General features: G+C 52.0%; 1 protein-coding gene across 2 annotated transcripts; it reads left to right on the top strand.

The window, feature by feature from the left end:
* Positions 1-10,125: 10,125 nt before the first annotated feature.
* Positions 10,126-25,451, top strand: LOC116941459 (uncharacterized). Of its 2 annotated transcripts, none has more exons than XM_076066387.1 (3): positions 10,126-10,632; positions 17,960-18,160; positions 18,566-25,451. In XM_076066387.1, the coding sequence occupies exons 1-3, from the start codon at positions 10,558-10,560 to the stop codon at positions 21,050-21,052; spliced, it is 2,763 nt and encodes a 920-aa protein (XP_075922502.1). In that variant the 5' UTR covers positions 10,126-10,557; the 3' UTR covers positions 21,053-25,451. The 2 variants fall into 2 exon arrangements, with proteins under 2 accessions (XP_075922502.1, XP_032808464.2); XM_032952573.2 differs by having other exon boundaries at positions 18,563-25,451.
* Positions 25,452-25,500: the final 49 nt, after the last annotated feature.

Here is a 25,500-nt window from a genome sequence, read left to right as displayed (position 1 = left end):
ACGTTTACGGAGAATATCCTCAATTTGGGGGGGGGGGTGGGGGGGCGGGGGGGTGGGGGGGCGGGTGGTTCCTGTTCGATGCCGCCCAGGTCCCGGGTTGAACGTCGCTCCCCGCCCGCGTCTCCGTCGGGCTGCGTGAACCGAGGCCGTGGCTCGGGTCCAGGGTGAGTGTGAGACGGAGCTCGATGCCTTAGAGCGGCGACATCACCTTCATCCTCCTCATCCCAGTAGGGTGTCAATGTCACGTGCCACTGGACTGTGCCCTCCTCCCCCCCGCATCCCCCAGTGCTTATTTGTGACGAGGGGTACACGTGGAATGCGCAGTCGATGCTCGTGATCGCAGAGATGTTCATGCACACGCTTACCGATGCACGTGTGTGAATGTTGAACTTTCCCGGCAGCGTACGTAGCACAACAGTGCTGATGGGATGTGCGGAAGGACGCTAGAATATGGGTCTCTGCGTGAGCCTCTTTCTGGTTGAGTCTCCGTGCAAGTTTGTTTTAATATAATGTTATTGTATTTCTACATACGTGACTTTACCGAAAAAAACAATGAGTAATTTTATGCAGTCACGAAAGCTTTAATACTTTATTAAGTTTACTGATGTTGAATTTCTTTCGCGCCGTACGTGGCCGTTCATTTACATCTAGATGGAAAACTAATTTCTTTAGAACTGCTTTTTCTGCTTAGTTTGTGTGTCCTTACCCAGCACCTCCGATTAAGTACGGTTGGCTACGTATGGTGATAAAGAAGTTCAGCGTGCATACCTAGCCAACCGTGCTAATGGGAGATACGGAGAGAGGAGAACAAACTAAACACAAAAAAACAGTTCTAAAGAAATTAGTTTCAATTTACCCAACACCCCCACTCGAACTACATTCACGAATATCCACTGTCTAACTACTCTCTGGATTGTAAATAAGTAGACTTCCGTCCCTGTGTACCCGCGTGCAAATAGGATGCATTTCAATCCATCGACCAATTTGGCTTTCTGGACCAACATTGTCCAGCAACCTTCGTTTAAGCAACCAAACTTTTGACCGAATTCTCTCGAGTCTCATCAGCAATGCCAGGCTCGTCACCGGTGAGCTATGAAGCTCGTTTCCACAGATGAGTAGGGGTGGGTCAGATCGTTGCAACTACAAACAATACAAAAAACACGATCGATGTGCAAAGTATAGGAGAGGTAAATAAATCAAACTTAAAAATTATACAAATTAAACGTTTTATTGTCTTAGCAGACAAAGCCCACTGCTGGTATTAAAAACGTTTTTTATATATATAGAAGCGACCTGGTCACAAATGACAAAGTGGCTCATCGCGTGGGAATATATCGCAGCAAAATCATCTAAATCCACGTTTATATGCACGTTGATTCTAAATGTGCAGGGGAAAACCGGTTGACCCGGAGGAAAAAAATCCACACGACCAAGGGGAGAGAGAGAGACACGCAAACTCCAAATCTACAGCAGCAGCAGGCATCGTCAGGGTCGGGATCGATTTCCCGGCCTCCTGCAACACCAGGCGAGGAAGCTCACATAACACCACCGTGGTGCCCCTTAAATAAATAAATAAATGTTGGCCAGCAAAGCCAGGATATATGCCGATGGACTGCACACTTGTTTGATTGTGAAGACACAGGACGGAGGTTCGGATTACAGAACGATGTTACACGCAGTGCTCGATAAGAACGCGCCATGAGGTCATGAACAGATTCAAAAATAGAATTCCCCCACCGATTCCACAATGACATTCACACAACACCACAACAACAACACTGTCCACAGCAGTCACAATGACATTCACAATAACAACAACACTGTCCATAGCAGTCACAATGACAGTCACAACAACAACAACACTGTCCATAGCAGTCACAATGACATTCATACAACACCACCACAACAATAGTGTCCATAGCAGTCACAACACCACAACAACAACAATAGTGTCCATAGCAGTCACAATGACATTCACAACAACAACACTGTCCATAGCAGTCACAATGACAGTCACAACAACAACAACACTGTCCATAGCAGTCACAACAACACAACAACACTGTCCATAGCAGTCACAACAACACAACAACAACAACACTGTCCATAGCAGTCACAACAACACAACAACAACACTGTCCATAGCAGTCACAACAACACTGTTCACAGCAGTCACAACACAACAACACTGTCCATAGCAGTCACAACAACAACAACACTGTCCACAGCAGTCACAACAACACAACAACACTGTCCATCCATAGCAGTCACAACAACACAACAACAACAACAACACTGTCCACAGCAGTCACAACAACACAACAACAACACTGTCCATCCATAGCAGTCACAACAACACAACAACAACAACACTGTCCATAGCAGTCACAACAACACAACAACTACAACAACACTGTCCATAGCAGTCACAACAACACAACACAACACTGCCCATAGCAGTCACAACAACACAACAACAACACTTATAGGAATAGGCTTTACCCTTTTAACTGGCACAAAAACTGACACCTTTATTCAAGGCATCATGTTTGCAATAACCACAACAAAAGCAGTCAAAATGCAAACAAAAAAGACAACTCTGATAATAATATGCACTGTCCTTGAATTTGATTGGTCCACACCCGAGACAGCGTTTCTTAGATTGGTCCACACCCGAAAAGCTGTCTCGGGTGTGGACCAATCAAATTCAAGGACAGTGCATATTGTTATCAGAGTTGTCTTTTTTGTTTGCATTTTGACTGCTTGTGTTGTGGTTATTGCAAACATGATGCCTTGAATAAAGGTGTCAGTTTTTGTGCCAGTTAAAAGGGTAAAGCCTATTCCTATATCTTGTTTCTGGCAAAGGAGGTCTCATAACAACAACACTGTTCACAGCAGTCACAACAACACAACAACAACACTGTCCACAGCAGTCACAACAACACAACAACAACACTGTCCATAGCAGTCACAACAACACAACAACAACAACACTGTCCATAGCAGTCACAACAACACAACACTGTTCACAGCAGTCACAACAACACAACAACAACACTGTCCATAGCAGTCACAACAACACAACAACGATAGTGTCCACAGCAGTCACAACAACACAACAACACTGTCCACAGCTGTCACAACAACACAACAACAACAACAACTGTCCACAGCTGTCACAACAACAACAACACTGTCCATAGCAGTCACAACAACGCAACAACAACACTGTCCATAGCAGTCACAACAACACACCAACAACACTGTCCATAGCAGTCACAACAACACTGTCCACAGCAGTCACAACACAACAACAACACAACAACAACACTTTCCATAGCAGTCACAACAACACAACACTGTCCACAGCAGTCACAACAACACAACAACACTGTCCACAGCAGTCACAACAACACAACAACAACACTGTCCACAGGAGTCACAACAACACAACAACAACACTGTCCATAGCAGTGGTCACTAAGGAATGGCGATAACTCGCGGCAGTCACTACGTCCTCCACCCGGCGTGGTTAACGGTGCCGGGCAGCACGGTTGGCTGCGTACGGTGCGAAAGAAGTTCTACGTACAGACATCAACCACCGCCACCATCGTGGCTACTGCGGCTGTGACGTGTTCTCACACCGCTTGTGAAGCGAATCCCGAAACGTCAAACACCACCAGTGAGCCATGCCCAAGGTGACACACACAAGACAAAGATCCCCCGTGTAGCCTTAACAGACTGTAGGGGCAAGTGCTGTTAGCGAGCACCTATGAAGGCCGGCACGGCACACGAGGGGGTGGGTGGCCAGCACCACGCCCGGCCGCCTTTGTCTCCCCAGTGGCGATGTTTACTACACACCGCACCAGGTACTCATTTGAGGCTGAGTCGACCAAGGGGAGGCCCAGAACCGGTTCAGATAATCGTCACTGGTGTTGGCCGTGAGCGCACACACACACACGTGTGAGCACACACACACACGTGAGCTCACACACACACACGTGAGCTCACACACACACACGTGAGCTCACACACACACACACGTGACCTCACACACACACACACGTGACCTCACACACACACACACGTGAGCTCACACACACACACGTGAGCTCACACACACACACGTGACCTCACACACACACGTGAGCTCACACACACACACGTGACCTCACACACACACACGTGACCTCACACACACACACGCGTGAGCTCACACACACACACGTGACCTCACACACACACACGTGACCTCACACACACACACGTGACCTCACACACACACGTGAGCTCAGCGCCGAGAAGAGCGCCGCGTCCCGCTCGCCGCCTCCACCGTCAATGGCGAGGACTCCACGTGGTGTGCCGCCGTCACAACAACAACAACAACCCCCTTCCCCTCCCGCTGTCAGCGAGCAGCACCTCTGAGAAGCCGCTACTCGCGTGAGTGAGTACGTTGAACTTCTTTAAAGAAGGGGGCGGGGGGGGGGGCAATCACCACGCCCGGCCGCCTTTGTCTCCCCAGCGGCGATGTTCACACACGCGCACCATGGTACTCATTTGAGGCTGAGTCGACCTAGGGGAGGCCATGAACCGGTTCAGAGAATCGTCACTGACGGTGTTGGTGGCCGTGTGTGGGAATGGAAGTCGCCTGCCAACATCTGCGGACGCATCGTGCGAGGATCACCCAACAACTCGTCCAGAGCGGCACCGTGCCCTGAACAAGGGGTGGGAAATAGAAGAGATGTAATAGGCAACGTTTCGGGCAATGATCCTTCTTCACAGCACAGAGGCTAGAGAGGGAGTGACTGTCTCACTCGCCGCTCCAACGTTACCACCGGTCACCCGCCACCTCGATGACTTATGTGCTGTGAAGAAGCCCTATTGTCCGATTAGCATCACCAAATGGTTGGGCGTGATCTCCTCTCAATATTCTTTAAAACATAAAATCCTGAAGCAGGAGATTTGATTGGGTGCCGCGATGATGAGATGTTAACTACCTCGCCTGGTGCGCAGGAGGTCGTGGGTTCGATCCCAACCCTGTCACCTGCTGTATATTCGGAGTTTGCGTGTCTCTCTCTCTCTCTCATCATCACGGTGGCTAGGAGATGTTAACTATCTCGCCTGGTATATAGGAGGTCGTGGGTTTGATCCCAGCGACTGATGCCTGCTGCTGTATATTTGGAGTTTGCGTGTCTCTCTCATCATCATCACGGTGGCTAGGAGATGTTAACTATCTCGCCTGGTATACAGGAGGTCGTGGGTTAGATCCCAGCCACTGATGCCTGCTGCTGTATATTTGAAGTTTGTCTCTCTCTCTCATCATCGTCACGGTGGCTAGGAGATGTTAACTACCTCGCCTGGCATGCAGGATGTCGTGGGTTCGATCCCGACCCTGACACCTGCTGCTGCTGCTGTATATTTGGAGTTCGTGTCTCTCTCTCTCTGTGGTCGCGTGGATTTTTCTCCGGGTCCTCCGGGTCTTTCCCTCCACATTTAGAATCAACATTGCCACGCGTTTAGAGTATTTGGCTGCTGATACATTTCCACGAGATAAGCCACTTCGTTGAGCTATCATTTGTGGCCAGGTCGCTTCTGAAAAAGAGCTGTGTAGCTCAGTGGGCCTTACCTGATAAAATAAAAAAATATCCATAAGAGGTATTTGGGTTAGATCGCGTACATATAAGTGTCGTTAAATCCGCTTCCATGCAACAGCCAATTAATAAGGTTTTTCACGTAAACAGAACATGCCAATTCGTTACTAGTTCAGCACAGCGGTGTATTGGAGAGTAAACCCACAGCATTTACAATTCGAGTACCGTGAGGTTTCGCCAGTAATTACAACCAGCAGCATCAGGCGACAGCCAGAGTTGTGGAGAAATCCTCCTGTTTCGGTCTTAAAAAGAGGGATAAATGTGATGTCGTCACTTGCGAGCCAATCAGGTGCGAAGATCAGGGGGGGTTGGGGGTTAATGTATGTACATACATTACAATGGATATCCATTACCGGTTGAGTTATTCATAGGGCAATCAAAAACCTCTATTGTGGATAATATTGGTCGCGAAATCCTACGTGTTAAACCAACATAAAAAAAGATAGTTTGGTTTTTATAGTGTTAGTTTAGTTCTGCTGGATACAGCAGTCGCATTTATCCATGTGATTTGTAACTCTGATCATTACCCGTGCACGTATCGATGGTTCAACGTTAACGTGCCATGGCATTGATGGACCACTGCTGCTGTATGGCGTTGTCTGGTGTGGGACTGTTGTTTGTTGTTTTTGTGGCTGCCTTGCCCAATCTTGATGAATCGCACTTACACAATTAACTCGTTTATTATTTGGTGACCCGCATTCCATGTTCTCTATTTTTCACCCCTGTAGTTTTTGTTTGTACTGTTATTGTATTCTTAACTGTGCTGACCACGTGCCCCCCTACTGGACATCTGTGAAGAAGACGAAAAATAACTTCAATGTCTCATCGGATTCCTCCTCCTGCAGTCTAAATAAAGATTCGGATTCACTGGGCCACAGAGGCTAGAACGCGGGGCCCAGGAAAGGGGCGGGGACGAAGGGATTGGAGCCACGGGCAGAGCCCTCACGACTGCCCCAGCTCCACAGAGCCACGGGCAATGATCCTTCACTGCCCGCGACTCTCTCCACAAGTGAGTGCGGCGGTGGCGGTGGGGGCCCACTCTCTGACCCTGCCACTGTGACCAGAGGTCGGCAACCTTTCAAACAGGAACGAGAAGAAGTGACAATTTTGTTTTGAACCAAAATGTTTCGAGAGCCGCGTCGCAACGCACAGCTGCCTTGTGCACAAACATCGCAGTGGGTAGGACAAAGATCCCCCGTGTAGCCTTCACAGACTGTAGGGGCAAGTGCTGTTAGCGAGCAGCACCTATGAAGGCCAGAACGGTACACAAGGGGATGGGTGGCCAGCACCACGCCCGATCGCCTTTGTCTCCCCAGTGGCGATGTTTACACATCGCACCAGGTACTCATTTCAGGCTGAGTCGACCTAGGGGAGGCCCAGGACCGATTCAAATAATCGTCACTGGTGTTGGCCGTGAGCGGGAATCGAACCCGTGTCGCCAGGTTCGTAGCGCAGCGTAGCGCTAACCACTACACCACCGCTCCCCAACAACTTTCTAGTTGATGGAATAAACTGAGTTATTATTTTAACAAAACCATCACTGTGAACCCCTTATCAGTGCCCCCCCCCCTACCTTAGTACAGACCAATTCAGACCTTATTGGTCGCCCCGTGCCCCTTATAAGTCTCAACGTTCATCCTAAAAGTCCCATCACAAGCGAGAAACGTGTTTCGTTTGTTTGCCAGAACTGAAACGGCTGTACGCCGTATGGACCTGAAAACTCAATTTCCCCGTGCAAGAATACGGAGTAAACCGAATGGGTTGAGATGTATGATGGTGTCGTGTATAGTGTAGGGTATAGTCGTGCATAGTGTAGTGTATACTAGTGTAGTGTATAGTGTAGGGTATAGTAGCATATATGAGTGTGTAGTAGTGTGTATGTGTAGTGCAGAACTTGGTAGACGATAATTGGGGAGGCACCTACTTTTATTAACACGCACGATCTCGACCACACACACGCGATCCTCGCCAGCCTGAACACAACACTCGACCGGTAGCATCGACGGCGTTAACCGAGATATCTGGCAGGCTGTAATCGAGCAGCGTGGCCTCGCTCCGCCATGGCCACGCCCCCCTTCTGGAACCCACCAGCGGGTTCCAGAGGCTTCCAGACGGACCCCTCCATGACCATTGCCCCAGTTCTTCCACTCTGCCGACACACACACACCGTGTGTGCACCGTCGGTCACTGGCGTGTGTGCTGTTTGTACACCGCAACAGTAGCTACTACACATGTAGCAGATACATATGTAGCAGCTACATATGTAGAAGCTACATATTTAATAGCTACATATGGAGTAGCTACATATTTAATAACAGCTACATATTTAATAACAGCTACATATGTAGAAGCTACATATTTAATAACAGCTACATATGGAGTAGCTACATATTTAATAACAGCTACATATTTAATAACAGCTACATATGTAGAAGCTACATATTTAATAACAGCTACATATGTAGAAGCTACATATTTAATAACAGCTACATATGGAGTAGCTACATATTTAATAACAGCTACATATTTAATAACAGCTACATATGTAGAAGCTACATATTTAATAACAGCTACATATGGAGTAGCTACATATTTAATAACAGCTACATATTTAATAACAGCTACATATGTAGAAGCTACATATTTAATAACAGCTACATATGGAGTAGCTACATATTTAATAGCTACATATTTAATAACAGCTACATATGGAGTAGCTACATATTTTATAGCTACATATTTAATAACAGCTACATATGGAGTAGCTACATATTTAATAGCTACATATTTAATAGCAGCTACATATGGAGTAGCTACATATGTAATAACAGCTACATATGGAGTAGCTACATATTTAATAGCTATATATTTAATAACAGCGACATATGGAGTAGCTACGGGCCCCACACTTTCAAGGGCCCCGCGCTAAATGCTCTCAAGCTATCAATTCCGGTTTGGTGATTCTGCACTTGCTCCATTACTATAGTACTATACCGCCTTCAACTGTTATGAACAACTGGGTGTTTAAGGTTAGCGAGTTGTCGTATTATTTGGCTGTATAGCAAATGAAAAAAAAACGTTACTCTGCAAGTAAAAATGTATGTGTTTTAATATTTGTTTTTATTTATTTATTACAACAACATATTGCTACAGGCCCCGCACTAGCTTAATCCGCCACTGTCTATTGGAACAAACAAAAAATACGGTCCGATTTACGACGGTGTTCACCCTGGAACGCACGTTGCGTCGTGAAAGCGGGGACCGCGTGCGCTAGCCGCGCTATAGAAGTTTAAGAGTGGAAATAACCGAGTGAGCTCAATTCAGGGTTTTTTTTTTGGGTTAGATCGCGTTATTTATAAATGTGTCGTAACCCTCCACCACCCGACACGGCCAATCAGCAAAAAAAGTGTCACGTTGACAAAAGACAAATTAGTTCACCGCTTTAGCCCACCGGTGTGTTGAAGAGTGAATCCACAACATTTACAGTTTGAGTAGTACGACGTTTCGCTGGTAACTACATCCAGCATCATCGGGCAATTCGCCAGAATGGTGAAGCCCTCGCTTGCTTCCGATCTTAAATAGAGCAGCAGCAGGGTGACGTCATCATTTAACTCATTATGAATAATATTTGGTCGCCAAAGCCTTACGTGTTAAACCCAGGGGGTTTGTTTAAAAAGACGGGCTTGCCCGCAAGGGGTCAGGCCAGGTTGCCGACCCCTGGGTGAGACCAATGAACAGCAGCAGCAGTAGCCCACAGAGCGCCCGGGGAACACGGCAGGACACCCTCGGGGGGGAGATGGAGCGATAAGTTGGGATCGTGCACACGGGGTGGACGGACTGCTGCGTCGCTACGAAACCCCGGCGAAACCGAGTTCGATTCGCGCTCACGGCCAACGCCAGTGGCGATTATTATCTGAACCGGTCCTGGTGCCTCCCCGAGGCCATGAACTTCGCCTCTGGGGAGACAAAGGCGGCCGGGGGTGGTGCTGGCCACACATCCTCCTCGCTGCTGCTCGCTAACAGCACTTGCCCCTACAGCCTGTTGCAGGCTGTACAGGGGACCTTTGTATCTCTAGAAAGGGCTATGGGGGCGGTAGGGGCGGGGCGGGGTCACCGACGGGGGGCGAGGGGGTGGGGTTCGACGGGGGGAGGGGAGTGACGGAAGGGGGGCGGGGTTAGCAAGGGGCGGAGCGTGGTGGGAGGGGGGGGCAATAGGCGAGGGGGCGGTGCCGTGTGGAGTTGAGGGCGCCGAGGGGGCGGGGCGGGGTGAGCCAAGGGGAGGGTTGGGCAATGGGGGGCGGGGCGATGGGCAAAAAGGCGAGAGGCGGGGCGGGAGTTGGGCGATGAGGAGGGCGGGGCCGTGGGGTGGAGGGCGATGAGGAGGGCGGGGCCGTGGGGGTGGGGGCGGGGCTGTGGGGGGTGGGGGCGGGGCTGTGTGGGCTTCTGGCCCCTTCTGGGGGATTCTCCGCGTGACGTCAGGGCCGGCGCTGCCCTCTTAAAGAGGCGCGCCGGGGGCGGCCGGCGGGCAGTGGCGGGCAGCGGAGGGAGCGCGGCGACAAGAGAAGTCAGCAGCAGCAGCAGCATCATCATCAGCATCAGCAGCAGCATCATCATCAGCAAGCAGCACCACCACCATCAGCAGTAGGAGCAACAGCAGCGGCAACAGCAGCAACTTCAGCAGAAGCATCATCAGCAGCAGCAGCAATATCATCATCAGCAACAGCATCATCAGCAGCATCATCAGCAAGCAGCACCACCACCATCAGCAGTAGGAGCAACAGCAGCGGCAACAGCAGCAACTTCAGCAGCAGCATCATCAGCAGCAGCAATATCATCAGCAGCATCATCATCAGCGGCGGTGGTGGTGATCCCCAGCGTGGCGTGGTGACGACTCCGCGCCAAGGGGATGGCTCGGCTGCCCCCGTTCAAGGGGTTCGGCTCGCTGAGGGATCACCCCCTGTGGGACGACGCCCAGCAGCAGGTACGTGCCCTGTCCCTCGTGAGGGGGTCTCTGTAGTGAGGGGGGCTCTCGTGAGGGGGTCCCTCGAGGGGGTCCCTCGTGAGGGGGCTCTAGTGAGGGGGGCTCTGTAGTGAGGGGGTCCCTCGTGAGGGGGTCTCTAGTGAGGGGGTCCCTCGTGAGGGGGTCTCTGTAGTGAGGGGGTCCCTCGTGAGGGGTCCCTCGTGAGGGGTCTCTAGTGAGGGGGGCTCTAGTGAGGGGGTCTCTAGTGAGGGGGGCTCTAGTGAGGGGGTCTCTAGTGAAGGGGTCTCTGTAGTGAAGGGGTCTCTGTAGTGAAGGGGTCTCTGTAGTGAAGGGGTCTCTAGTGAAGGGGTCTCTGTAGTGAAGGGGTCTCTGTAGTGAAGGGGTCTCTGTAGTGAAGGGGTCTCTGTAGTGAAGGGGTCTCTGTAGTGAAGGGGTCTCTAGTGAAGGGGTCTCTAGTGAAGGGGTCTCTGTAGTGAAGGGGTCTCTGTAGTGAGGGGGTCTCTGTAGTGAGGGGGTCTCTGTAGTGAGGGGTCTCTATGGTGAAGTGGTCTCTGTGGTGAAGGGGTCTCTGTGGTAAGGGGGTCTCTGTGGTGAAGGGGTCTCTGTGGTGAAGGGGTCTCTGTGGTGAAGGGGTCTCTGTGGTGAAGGGGTCTCTGTGGTGAAGGGGTCTCTGTGGTGAAGGGGTCTCTGTAGTGAAGGGGTCTCTGTCGTGAAGGGGTCTCTGTAGCCAGCCAGGGGCCCTCTCGTCTGCCCCACAGCTGGGGTCTCGGGTCGTGTCCTGCTCTACCCCAGGGGGTTGTGGGTTCGACCCCGACCGTGACCCCTGCCTGCTGCTGCTGCTGCGTCGTCTTCATCTCTCTCCCCAAGGTCACGTGGATTATTCTCTGGCTCCTCCGGGGTCGAATCCACGTCACCACTCGTTTCGAGTTATTTGGCTCGCTGCTCTAAATGTCCACGTGACGATTCGCCACTTCGTTCGGATATCATTTGTGGCGAGGTCGCTTCTGGAAAAGCAAGCTGTACAGCTCCGTGGGGCCTCACCTGGTAAAATAAAATTGGTTTAGTGTGACCCGCTGATTCGCGGGAGGAGCGGTGGTGCAGTGGTCAGCGCACTGTGCTCCTAAGTCGCCCTCACCCGTTCGAATTCCCCATCCACGGGCCAACATCAGTTGGTGAGTGATATCAGGAGCCGGTAATGGGTACGATTTGCGCTTCCAACAAACGGGCCCCACCATGATCCGCGTGGTGAAGTATGGGCACACGACCCCTATAGGAGAGTTGACAAAGAGACGTAGTATTGGGAGGCCCTAAGTAAGTAGTGGATGTAACGGGTCGCGTGTTTATGAATGTTGTGTCGATTACCCCAGGGACGTGGCCTCTCTCATTTGCGTTGTGGCTCGGCGGGGGAGCCGTTGTGCTCTGCCCCCACCTCCCTCGGTCGTATCGATGAAGAAGACGCGAACCCTCCGTGTACAAAGACAAATATGCCCCCCGTATAGCCTTCATAGACTGTTGGGGCAAGGGCAGCAGGCGTAGCAGCGCCTTTGAAGGCCGGCACGGGCACACGAGGGGGTGGCCGGCAGCACCACTACAGGGAGGCCTAGGACCGCTTACAGATATTCGTGGGACTCTAACTCGGTACCCCGGGTTCGCAGCGCTCCACTACCGCTGTGTCCTCTCTCCTGCACAGTCACGTGCTTCGTGAACGTCACTGCTTTCTGTGCAAACGTCAGGAGACTCGGCGTTGTCCCGTTTGGATTCGACACCGTTCAAAGCTTCTAAATCTCCACCGACGAACTCCGCCGTGTAGGCCTGGCTTCAAAAGTGAAAAGGGTACACACATCTACCCCCAATCCCCTTAAAATGTTGAGGGGCCTCAAAATGACCCCCCCCCCCCCCAATCTTTATTTTCTGAGCTGAAAACCTGATGGCGTTTTTGGATCCAGCAACCCTTCACGACCTCCTGAATGAAGACCCGATTCGGCTTAGTGCAGGGGCCTGCATGCGGTGGCTCTTTTAAGGGCCGCTGCATCGTGACCTTTATATATCAAGGAACCACTCTCTCGAATTCACCAACACAGTACATTGCACGTCCCTTGAACTATTCAGTTGAGGTTTTTTTGTTTGTTACCGAATTACCAAACCAATGTCATCTCTTGTCATTTTGGTTTTCCGACCCACCGGGCTTTTGGTAGCAAAAAGAAAATGTTAAAATTATTTGCGTCCCCAAAAGTTTGAGGGGGGGGGGCACAAATCGAAATTTTCGATTCACCGATTGTTCTGGTTGCTACGTGAACATAGACTCGACTATATTTATACGAGCATTCACATTTTTCCAGACCCTTCTGGAACACGCGATCATCTGCATGAGTCATTCACTCACTCACGACCAGCTGTATGCTAAACATAAATAGGCAGTGTGCTGCCATCACATGCTTGATTTATTTAAGAATGGAATAAAAATGGCGTATTCTCCGGACCTATAAGACTGTCCTTAAAGTAGAGGAAGCACTTCCAACCGTGTGCTTCCGATTAGCACTGTTGGCTGCGTACGGAGCTAAAGAAGTTCAACATACATACCGTACATATAATTTATAGCGACAACCGCCATTCGCCACTAAGTGCCGGTGATGTCACCACGGCGCTTGTGCCAGGCTAGGTGCACTTTGAGGCCACATGAAGTGTCGAACGCCCGCTGACAGGAGGTCATAGGATGGACCCAGCAGGTGCCACGGGTCACATACACAGCTACCGGAATATAAGACGCACCCCCCCCCCCCAAAAAAAAACTTTGCTTTACAATTTTGGAAAGAAAAAAAAGTGACTTCTAATCCAGAGAATATGGTAATGCCGCACGAAGAGTGTCCTCTTAATCCGCATGAGATCACTCGACTCGCGTGGTTGGTGGGGGTGGGTGGCGGTCGAGGCATGAGGGGGTGGGTGGGACATTTGACCCTAAATGGGCCCACCCCACGGGCCCAATCGGCACGCTGCACACACCACGCAAATAGCAAAACCACCGGCCGCGGGGGGGGGGGGGTGGTCCCTGTTCCAAGCACGTTGGAGGTGTGCCCACCCCGTCCCCGTTGTGGCGAGATGGGCCACTATCCTCGATCAAACGGCCTCTTCCGTGCTGCCCTACGGGCGTCATCCACTAACACGAGAGGCGCGTGTCGCGTGTGTGGGGCTAGCTAGAGGATGGGTGGGGGGGGCAGTCGGTGGTAGCCAGGTTTGACGAGGCCTCTCCTCGAGACGCAGTTGACCAAATGGGTCGGTCAGCCAAAATAACAAGATAGAGCCATACATTTTTTTTTTATTTTGTGGGGGGGGAAAAAAAGCCCTCAATATTTCAAGAGCCAGTAATGCATGTGGTGAATACGAGACGGTGAGTCCTTAATAAATTACGTCATGAAGCTGTCCTTAACCAAAAAACTATTCCACTATTTTAATATTTTACCAGCTAAGGCCCACTGAGCTATATACTGTAACTCTTTCTCAGAAGTGACCTGGCCAAAACCGATAGCTCAACGAAAGTGGCTTACCAAATACTCGAAAAGCGCACGTCGATTCTAAATGTGGAGGGAAAACCGGAGGACCCGGAGAAAAATCCACGCAACCACGGGGAGAAAGAGAGACACGCAAACTCCAAATATGCAGCAGGCGTCGGAAGAGCCGCGTTTGGTAGTTGCCAACCGCAACTACCAAAGGGGGAGCATGCGACTGGCGTGGGCATGGGGAGTGCTGACTCCACCACGCCGACCGAGCAACACATTCTAAGTGCACAATTTTTTTCGCGGCCGTTTGCCCGATGCCGAGGATTCGCATCCGAGTGTCTCGTGCAGTGGGAATGTGCGAAATTTTTTTCTTCCGCCGAGTACGCGCGTGGCCTGCGCGCACACAGAGACGCTCTGTGTCTCAACTGCCGTGGGCGTGTGGGGGCAATAGTGTAACTGTGGCCACAGCGACTCGTCCTGTATTTGAACTCCATTGGGGAATAGTTATTGGTTATCGACAGCCCTTTGTCAATCCGCTGCTGGATGAAGGCCTCGCACGCTGTTGGTAATTGGCAGGGGGGGGGGGTTTGACCATACTTCACGACACTGGCTAGTCAAACTAAAACTAAGCTGTTTTTATTTTACCAGGTAAGGCTACATGAGCTATGTAGCTCTTTTTCATAAGCGACCAGGCCACAAATGAATCCTAAACGATTTGTTTTATCACGTGGAAATGTGTTGCAGTCAAACACTCTAAACGCATGATGTTGATTATAAACGTGGAGGGAAAAACAGGACTCGGAGAAAAATCCACGCGACCACGGGGAGAGAGAGAGAGAGACACGCAAACTCCAAATATACAGCAGGCGTCAGGGTCGGGATCGAACCCACGACCTCCCTGTATACCAGGCGAGGTAGTTAACATCTTGCCACTGTGGCTAGTGAAGAGGAGAGGGGGGGGGCCCTTGACCGGTTCAGATATCACCGCCGATGTTAGCCATGGCCGGGAATCAAACTCGGGTTGTTGCCGCCCGGATTCGTAGTGCGGTGCGCTAACCACTGCGCCGCCAACTCCCCCGTTGGGCATACCGTGATGCTGTCCCCCACCTTGTCTGTTGCGCTGCCTTAGAAGGGCATGGCTGTAGCAGCTGTTGCAGCAGCCTGGGCAGAGGGGGCCTCTGTTCAATTTGCCGTTGTCTGGAAGAGTTGACCGCGCGGTTTCCAGAGAGGGTGTGTACGAGCGTGTGTCTCATGGGATGAGTGTGTGTGTGTGAATGACTCATTGGCGTTGCACAGGGTGTTTGTGTACGCGCGTGACTGCCAAATAGGATTGAGTTGTGTGTCCCATGGTCTGTGTGCGCTTGGATGGGATTGTAGCTTGTGTGTGTGGACCACAGTGGGGAGCGGTAGTGCAGTGGTTAGCATGCTGTGCGATGAACCTGGAGACCCGTGTTCGATTCCCGCTCACGGTCAACACCGGTGAACCTGTCCTGGGCCTTCTCCAGGTTGACACAGCCTCAATGAATACCTGGTGCAGTGTGTAAACATCTCCACTGGGGAGACAAAGGCGGCTGGGCGAGGTGTTGGCCACCCACCCCTTCGTGTGCCGTGCCGGCCTTCAATGGTGCTCGCTGACGGCGCTTGCTGCAACAGTCCGGTTAGGCTACACGGGATATCTTTGTGTACGACGGTGTGTGACGCCCCGTGGAGTGTGCTGCTGATGAACAGTGCGCGTGTGCGTGTGGAGGAATGCGGAGCGAGGGAGCGCGTGGCGATCTAAATTTGGCGCAGCGAGTCCGAGAGTTGGCAGTGGAAGCGGCCTGGGCATTTCTGGCCATTTCCCGAGCACAACTTGGCACCGGTTAAAATTAGACGTGGTTTGAGTCGGTGCGGGTGGTTAAGCGTATGGCCAGATAGGCGACGATGTCTGCACGTGCCGTACGCTTACCGAAAGAGTCGCCATCGTGTTCTTTTGAGCACGCAGAGACTGGGCCCAGGAACACTGATGGAATTGGGATAACCAATGGAAGCTGGATATATGACAGTCCGTCTGTAAAAGATGTGATTCCGGACATACAGTACCGTGGTGTCTACAAACCAAGCTGCCTCTGTGGTAGTAGTTACATTGGAGAAACCAAACGACATGTCTCGGACCGCATTCGTGAACACAAAGCAGACCTGAAACACGGTAGGACCAACACCTCGGCCAATGGCAGATCACTGTTATAATTCAGTAGGCTCACATGACATTGACTTTTCCAAGACAGAGGTTCTTTGCAAGCCATCGGGCTACCATGAGAGATTCGTTCATGAGGCTATCCACATATACAAACACAGAGACAATTTCAACCGAGAAGATGGATTCTGGCTTAGCAATCGTTGGAAGGATTTGATAAACCATTTCGGGTCTTAATTGATTGTTCACGCTTATGGTGGCTTTCAGACAGCATACATTAATTTTTCGTCTCCCCCCTCTTTTCCCGAACATAGATGGACTCGTCCTTCTAAACAAACTGTCAAATCGCTATCCGTGGCGCTAACGTTTTAAAAATAAATAAATACAAACCGCCACTTCTTTCAAATGTTTCTTGCCGTTGGTTTTTAACACCTGATGATGACTGTTTGCGTTACAGTCGAAACGTCGTGAGAATTTTATTGTTTTATGCATATTATTATTTTATTGTTTCCCTTCAACGTGACTTTACCGAAAGAACCAAGAATATGAATCACTGCAGTCACGAAAGCTTTAAATCAAAATGTAGCCCTAATATAAGCGACACATGCTCACATTGCAAAGGCGGAGGAAGGCAAAGGGAAACTTCGACCATATCCAGCTTGTACTGTGCTATGACAAGTCTCAGTCTCTTTAACCCTCTTTCCCGCCCCAGTGACGTATGTCATCAGTTTTTCTTCCGGATTCCGTTCCGATTCCATACGCTTATATCATCGGAACGAAATCGATTACGAACGGAATCTGAAGTATTAAAGGGCCATGTGGGAGGGCACGTGGCACAGTTTGGTGCCCGCTATCATAGAGTGCGGTCGTGTCACTGCAGTTCTCTCTGGTGAGTACAGTACCATGTCTTTAAAAACAGCGGCGCCACTCTTGTGACATCCTACCGCTTGCGCGTTCCGAGATTAAGTGGTGAACAGGACACCACCCACCCTGCAACGTCTCGGAAAGGGTCAACATGATCGCTGTTGTGGAGTCGTCTCCCCGCGTGGTGTGCCTGTTGCTGGCCCTCAGGCCATGGCGGTGAGAGACTCCACCCTGATGGGGGGATAATTTGTGCCCAGGGCTCTGCCTAAACGAGCGTCAATCACCTATCGCGTGACTCCACATCGCCTCGGCTAGGGATTATGAAGGCGCACGAGGAGACGTGTGTTGACCCAGGAGAGCTCCGACTCGGGCTTAGATACCAATTGCCGACACTGGGTGTGAGATCGTGGTAGGGGGTAGCGCCCACGATGCAACTTTCCCCACGGCCTAAATATGGATTTCTGCTCTTTGTACCGAGCTGGACATAGTCGTGACAATGCCGCCTTCTCTTGGGTGATGTCTGCATTATTAGGTGCTTACTATGGGCGCTTACCCTCATATGTGTCCAAGGCTTAATGGTGAAAGGTGGTCCTTGTACGTGCATGCTGTGTATAGACACCTCCGATTAGCACGGTTGGCTACGCACGGTGCGAAAGAGGTTTGTGTGTGTGTGTGTATGTTGAGCTTCTTTTGCACCGTACGTAGTCAACCCTGCTCATCGGAGGCCAAACGGAGGTGTGCTTTGAGACGAACGTGCCGCTAACCCCGATTTTTTTGCTGTCGCTCGCCCCAGATGTTCGCCGACTGGCCGAGCGGCTTCGACGACGCGACCTTTTGGGGCCCGGAATTTGGGTTCGACTCCCTGCCCGAGTGGGCGCAGCAGAGGAGGAGCGCGGCTGGGAGAGGCGGCGCCGGCGCGGGGCCGAGCGAGGCACGGCGGCCCGGCTCCGGCGTCTCCGAGCACGACGAGGATGCGGCTGATCCCGAGCAGCAGGTGTGTTTCCACCCCCTCTCCCCCCCCCCCCCCAACGACCTGGTCACGTGTAGGGGATGAGCTACCGCACGGTGACATTTGGCATGTATGTACGTATATGTGGGCCTCGCGGTGGCAAGGTGTTAAATACCTCGCCTACTCCAAAAGCACGTCGATTCTAAATTCTGGAGGGGTAAAAACTGAAGGACCCAGAGACAAATCCACGTGACCACAGGCGGGGAGAGAGAGACGCGCAAACTCCAAATATACAACAGGCATCGGGGTCAGAATCGAATCTACGACCTCCCGTATACCAGGTGAGGGAGTTAACATCTTGCCACCGTGGACGCCCCGAGCGGGACTAACAATGAAACGATGCTTTTCGGCTCTCCTCACATTCCCCTTCTTCTCCCTCCCTCGCAGCAGCAGCCCCGGGAGTGCGGCCGCCACTCCCCGTTCCCGCCCGATTTCGGCCCCTCGCTATGGGCGCGGCACGCTGCGAGTAGCCCCCAACCCCCGGGCCGACCCATGACCCCCGACGAGGACCCCATGGTCACCAGGTCGCGCTCGCCCGCTCACGGGCCGCTGCGCTCGAGGCTGCACGACGGCGTGCCGCACAAGCTGCACCCCTCTTCCTTCCCGTCGCTGCGACGGAGCGACGTGTGGCCGGACGAGGTCGGCGGCAGGGGGGCGGCGGCGGCCTTCAAGGGGGCCCGCAGCAGCAGCCCCATGGAGACCGACGGGGCCTCGGGGAGCTGCGGGAGGGCGTCGGAGAGGGTGGTGCCGATCCGCGTGCTGGGACGGCGCCAGGCGTCGCCTCCGGTCGCGCGCTCGCCCGTGGGAGCCGCCGACGGGAGGAACGTGGCGGGCGAGAGCATGGAGACCGAGGGAGCGGACGTGCCGGCGGGGCGGGCGCAGGCGGCGGAGAAGACTGACGGCGGCGGGGACGGCGGCGGCGACAGCGGCGGCGACAGCGGCGGGGACAGCAGGGAGAGAGGAGCGCGGTGGGCGGTGGATGCCATGCACCTGGCCAGGCAGCCCCAGGCCCACACTGCTCTCCACTCCAAAGTCCGGGCCCAGCCCGCGGAGGACGCCGAGGGAGCGGTGGACAGGTGCCTGGCCGACGGCGTGGCACAGCCGGAGGTGGGGATGAGGGTGGAAGCGGTGGCACCGATTCCACTGCCGCCGCCGCCGCCGCCGCAGCAACTGAAGCAGCAGCAACAGCCGGCGCCCAGCTCCGACGTGGGCACCGGGCAGCGTGAAGCGACGCCGCCGCCGCCACCGCCGCCACCGCCCCTACCGCAGGCCTGGCTGGTCCCTGGGCCTGCTGCCAAGGTGGCGCCCGTGGGCAAAGTGGCTCCCGCTGGTGCCTCAGCAGCCAAGGTGGCCTTGGCGGTGAAGGCTGCCGCAGCTGCCAAAATAGCGCCGGCAGCGCAGGCGGCGCCCGTGGTCAAAGTGGCCTCGCCGGGGCCCGGCGTGGCGTCCGTCCCGCAGACTGGCCTGCTGCCACCGGAGCAAGTGGCATCCAAGCAGAGAGTGCCTGAATATGCAGTGCCTGAGCAGCAGATGCCTCAGCAGCAGATGCCTGAGCAGCAGATGCCTGAGCAGCAGATGCCTGAGCAGCAGATGGCTCAGCAGCAGATGCCTGAGCAGCAGATGCCTGAGCAGCAGATGCCTGAGCAGCAGATGGCTCAGCAGCAGATGCCTCAGAAGCAGATGCCTCAGCAGCAGATGCCTCAGCAGCAGATGCCTGAGCAGCAGATGGCTCGGCAGCAGATGCCTCAGCAGCAGATGCCTCAGCAGCAGATGCTTCAGCAGCAGATGCCTGAGCAGCAGATGGCTCAGCAGCAGATGGCTCAGCAGCAGATGGCTCAGCAGCAGATGGCTCAGCAGCAGATGCCTCAGCAGCAGATGCCTCAACAGAAGATGCCTCAACAGAAGATGCCTCAACAGAAGATGCCTCAACAGAAGATGCCTCAACAGCAGATGCCTCAACAGCAGATGCCTCAGCAGCAGATGCCTCAGCAGCAGATGCCTCAGCAGCAGATGCCTCAGCAGCAGATGCCTCAGCAGCAGATGCCTCAGCAGCAGATGCCCGAGCAGAAGATTCCTCAAAAAATGCCCGAGCAGCAGATGCCTCAACAGAAGATGCCTCAGCAGCAGATGCCTCAACAGAAGATGCCTCAGCAGCAGATGCCTCAGCAGCAGATGCCTCAACAGAAGATGCCTCAGCAGCAGATGCCTCAGCAGAAGATGCCCGAGCAGAAGACGCCCGAGCAGAACGCGCCCGAGAAGATAGCTCCTGAGCAGAAGCTTCCCGAGCAGAAGATGCCGGAGCACCCGGGCTTGCGGCGGATCGCGGAGGTGGAGGCGGCGGCGCAGCGTCTGGAGCGCGACGTGGAGGCCTTCTCGGGCCGGCGCGGCGAGCGCAGCTTCCTGCTGCTCGAGGAGCTGCTCACCAAGGAGCTGCTGCGCCTCGACTCGGTGGAGCCGGCGGGCGACGAGGCGGTGCGGCGCGCTCGCAAGGAGGGCGTCCGTCGCGTGCAGCGCGCCCTCGACGCGCTCGAGCGGCGCGCGGCCGCCGCGGAGTCCCCCGGCGGCGGCGCCGGCGGGCGGAACGGCGAAGCGGAGATGGCGGCGGCCGGCGACGGCGCCGTGACGGCCGAGCGGAGCCCCCGGGGGGAGTCGCGCGGGGTGGCCCCGGAGGCGGCGGGGAGCGCCGGCGCGGCTGCAGCGGAGCCCATGGACGTTTGGTGCGCGGGCGGCGGTGGCGGCGGTGGCGGCGGCGGCGGCGGCTCCGAGCGCGACGACGATTCCATGCGGATCTCAAACGTGGACTTGGACGGAGGCGGTGGCGGCACGGGGAGCAGCGCGCAGGCCCGGGCAGGGACGGCATCCCACGGAGCGGTTTAAGGGATAATGGACGAAGGTGGGGGGGGGGTGTGCTTTGGTGACCACATCGCAGGCTGTGGGGCTCAATCTCGGCGTAGGTGCGAGGCTGTCGATTACAATGCTGGCTTAGTTCCGCGCTGCCACCAAACACACCAACGGTGGCATTGTGGGAAGCACTGTACTGTCTTATGCAATCAAATGTAAATTAATGCAATTTGACCTCGCACTACGGCGTTAAACGGTTTCTGTTCCTCGGCAGATCTGAGAAATAACGTTGGATTTTTACTAAATTGCCAACCCTTATTTCACAAATGATGAGATCAGAGGGTGTTGTAAGGCCGACTGTTCAGGCTTGCTTTGGTAATTACTACCCTTAAGTCACTAAGTAATGTGAGAATGTCATGGCTCAGGAGTCTGAGCAAACAGCTGATAATCCTGGATTAAAATCCAGGTAGCCACTTACAGTGAGGGAAAAAAAGTATTTGATCCCCTGCTGATTTTGTACGTTTGCCCACTGACAAAGACATGATCAGTCTATAATTTTAATGGTAGGTTTATTTGAACAGTGAGAGACAGAATAACAACAAGAAAATCCAGAAAAGAGCATGTCAAAAATGTTATAAATTGATTTGCATTTTAATAAGGGAAATAGGTATTTGACCCCTCTGCAAAACATGACTTAGTACTTGGTGGCAAAACCCTTGTTGGCAATCACAGAGGTCAGACGTTTCTTGTAGTTGGCCACCAGGTTTGCACACATCTCAGGAGGGATTTTGTCCCACTCCTCTTTGCAGATCTTCTCCAAGTCATTAATGTTTCGAGGCTGACGTTTGGCAACTCGAACCTTCAGCTCCCTCCACACATTTTCTATGGGATTAAGGTCTGGAGACTGGCGAGGCCACTCCAGGATCTTAATGTGCTTCTTCTTGAGCCACTCCTTTGTTGCCTTGGCCGTGTGTTTTGGGTCATTGTCATGCTGGAATACCCATCCACGACTCATTTTCAATGCCCTGGCTGAGGGAAGGAGGTTCTCACCCAAGATTTGACGGTACATGGCCCCGTCCATCGTCCCTTTGATGCGGTGAAGTTATCCTGTCCCCTTAGCAGAAAAACACCCCCAAAGCATAATGTTCCCACCTCCATATTTGACGGTGGGGATGGTGTTCTTGGGGTCATAGGCAGCATTCCTCCTCCTCCTCCAAACATGGTGAGTTGAGTTGATGCCAAAGAGATCCATTTTGGTCTCATCTGACCACAACACTTTCACCCAGTTGTCCTATGAATCATTCAGATGTTCATTGGCAAACTTCAGACGGGCATGTATATGTGCTTTCTTGAGCAGGGGGACCTTGCGGGCGCTGTAGGATTTCAGTCTTTCACGGCGTAGTGTGTTACCAATTGTGTTCTTGGTGACTATGGTCCCAGCTGCCTTGAGATCATTGACAAGATCCTCCCGTGTAGTTCTGGGCTGATTCGTCACCGTTCTCATGATCATTGCAACTCCACGAGGTGAGATCTTGCATGGAGCCCCAGGCCGAGGGAGATTGACAGTTCTTTTGTGTTTCTTCCATTGGCAAATAATCGCACCAACTGTTGTCACCTTCTCACCAAGCTGCTTGGCAATGGTCTTGTAGTCCATTCCAGCCTTGTGTAGGTCTACAATCTTGTCCCTGACATCCTTGGAGAGCTCTTTGGTCTTGGCCATGGTGGAGAATTTGGAATCTGATTGATTGATTGATTGCTTCTGTGGACAGGTGGCTTATACAGGTAAAAAGCTGAGATTGGGAGCACTCCCTTTAAGAGTGTGCTCCTAATCTCAGCTCGTTACCTGTATAAAAGACACCTGGGAGCCAGAAATCTTTCTATTTGAGAGGGGGTAAAATATTTATTTCCCTCATTAAAATGCAAATTAATTTATAACATTTTTGACATGCGTTTTTCTGGAATCTTTTGTTGTTATTCCGTCTCTCACTGTTCAAATAAACCTACCATTAACATTATAGACTGATCATTTCTTTGTCAGTGGGCAAACGTACAAAATCAGCAGGGGATCAAATACTTTTTTCCCTCACTGTATGATTATGCCTGGTTTGCAAGTGTCGTGATGGAATGATCTCGGGCTGGTCACCAACTACTGGCGCAAAAAGCCATCGCATCAAATTTTGTTTTGCACTTTAGCTAAATTCCATCTCTGAAAGTGAAAATTCTTTGACCTCCACACCACAAACATTACCCTTACACAGTGGATGTGGGCAAAGTGCTGCCCACCACTCTGATCACATGATCTCGGAGGTAGCTCTGTGACATTAACTTCTGGGGAGCATTCTCGAACAAAGGGTTGCACTGCTCTGTCAGAGAATCGAATGCATTTTCTGGCTCGATATGATGCCACCAGCGAGATCTAAAATAGACAATAAAATTGAGGGTAAAATCCAAAGAAATAGATTAATCTGTGAAAATATAATATAATATTGCACTCAGTGTTACCTGGTTGCATGGAAAAAAAGTGCTTGACCTCTGACTAACCCAGCCATATCGTCTATGACCCTTGACAGATATTTCACATGTCAAGACCACTTGAGTTGGCATAACTTTTAGCATTTCCAATTTCTTTACATAGCCAATATCAAAGTGAATTATGCGATAACCATTTGAAACGAGTCGGGGGTTATTAAGTAATTCGCTCATGTTAGCCCTATAAATACATCGGTATCACCAAAGTTTTTACCACCTTAGGCCAATTCCGGCACTCTTTCATGCACAGTAACAGGGAAGATAACGGTGTGAAACATGAAGGTGTAGCATTGTTCTTTCTTAACCTGGAGGTTGAGCCGACGGCCACCAATACAATGGAATACCACGAATCTGTTCTAGATTTGAAGCTTTCGTGACTGCAAGGATCCATACTCTTTGGTTCTATTCGGTAAAGTCACGTAGGTAAAAAAATAAAACAAAAATCACGACGTTTCGGCCACAACACAAGCGGCCTTCAAAGACCACGAATCTGCTTTACTGACGTTTATACCACGGTATGGATACTTGCTAATATCGTGAATGACTGACTGATCAGGAGTATACGTGCTGTATGTATGTTCAATGCATCCAGTGCTGCCGGCGAAGCCGCACTGCGCTGACTTCCTAGCACGTGGAAGTGCTGCGTTGCGTGCGGCACGCAACGCACGCGCGCTTGGCCAGCGCGATGCCGTTTTTTGTCATTCTCCGTGCGAGAAAAAATGTACACGTGGTTTTTAGGATTCAAGTTTGAACGTTTTCCAAAAAGTTAACCAAACGACGTTTAGATCCGTGCGCAAGCCACGAACGGGAAATAATCCCGACGTGATAATTGATTTTGCGCTGCAACATTGGCACAGCCGGGGAGAGAACTACCCCCCCTCCCCCCCCCCGCATGGGAACGATGCGGGAAGTAATTAAAGGTGATGTTGATCTTCCCAAACACGCTACGCATACTGTAGAATGGTTGTGCCATTGCTGTACGATCTGTACAACAACATTTTGTGATTCGAAGGGAAGAGTCGGTTAACATTGACCTGCGCTGTACGTAAGTATGTACGTAGAACTTATTTCGCACCGTACGTAGCTAACCGTGCTAACCTGAAGTGTGGGGGAAGGACAACAAACTAAACACAAAAAGCAGTTCGAACGAAATTTGTGTCCGCGCATTTATGCCGACAATATTGCACTTTGTACATTTAATCCACTGCTGGATGAAGACCTCAGGTCTTGTCAGCCTTTGCAGTTTTATATGACTATGCCTAGTGTTGGATGAAAATCTCCCTCCGGCTCTGTCCATGATGGTAGTTTGACCATACTTCACCATGCTGGCCAGTGCGGGATGGTGAAGTGGGGCTGGTGGGGGGGGGGGGGTGTGGAGATTCAGATATCATTCGGCACGGATGTTTGCCGTGACCAGGAATTGAACTCGGGTAGCCGGGTTCGCAGCGCAATGTGCAAACTTACTGTGCCATGGTGGAACTTGGACGTTATGGTCATGTGGTGCACCAATAATCACGTGGTTGTGGCTTCAGAGCCTGCTGGGCATCTGTGAAAAAGAGCTAAATATTCTGATTCTGAGATATTGCCTTTGTGCCATCCCTACCCTGTTAGGATGCCGGTTCACTCATCACATTGCTCCAACGTTCAACCGAGCGGGTATAGTGGTGGCACGTTAACGTTACACCCCGTGACACCACCTAGGCGTCGGTGACCATTACGTTCGGTTGAGCGATCCAGGGTGATGCCAAGTTAACACCTTGGTTAAGAAACGCCAGTCCTTGTGTGTGTGTACGTAACATAAATAAAATATTGTATATACACATGCAGTATTATTTATATGAATGTAATGATGTAGATGTTATAAATGCTTTGTTGCAAGTGCATTATTAAAGTCACAAACATCATGTTTCTTGGTGTATGCGTGTGTATGTGGCATATTCTTTTGGTCTTTCGGT

This window comes from Petromyzon marinus, chromosome 11, assembly GCF_048934315.1.
Source record: "Petromyzon marinus isolate PM22_M1 ecotype Great Lakes invasive population chromosome 11, UKy_Petmar_22M1.pri1.0, whole genome shotgun sequence".
Lineage (NCBI taxonomy): Eukaryota > Metazoa > Chordata > Hyperoartia > Petromyzontiformes > Petromyzontidae > Petromyzon > Petromyzon marinus.
Note: the sequence above shows the minus strand (reverse complement) of the source record. Positions and strands in the feature narration are given on the sequence as shown.

What these genes read in the sequence shown, in the direction of transcription:
- LOC116941459 (XM_032952573.2), top strand. Translation starts at nt 10,558, where the DNA reads ATGGCTCGGCTGCCCCCGTTCAAGGGGTTCGGCTCGCTGAGGGATCAC. An exon ending in GGGACGACGCCCAGCAGCAG is followed by an intron (nt 10,633 to 17,959) that starts GTACGTGCCCTG and finishes CGCTCGCCCCAG; the next exon opens with ATGTTCGCCGACTGGCCGAG. An exon ending in CGGCTGATCCCGAGCAGCAG is followed by an intron (nt 18,161 to 18,562) that starts GTGTGTTTCCAC and finishes CCTCCCTCGCAG; the next exon opens with CAGCAGCCCCGGGAGTGCGG.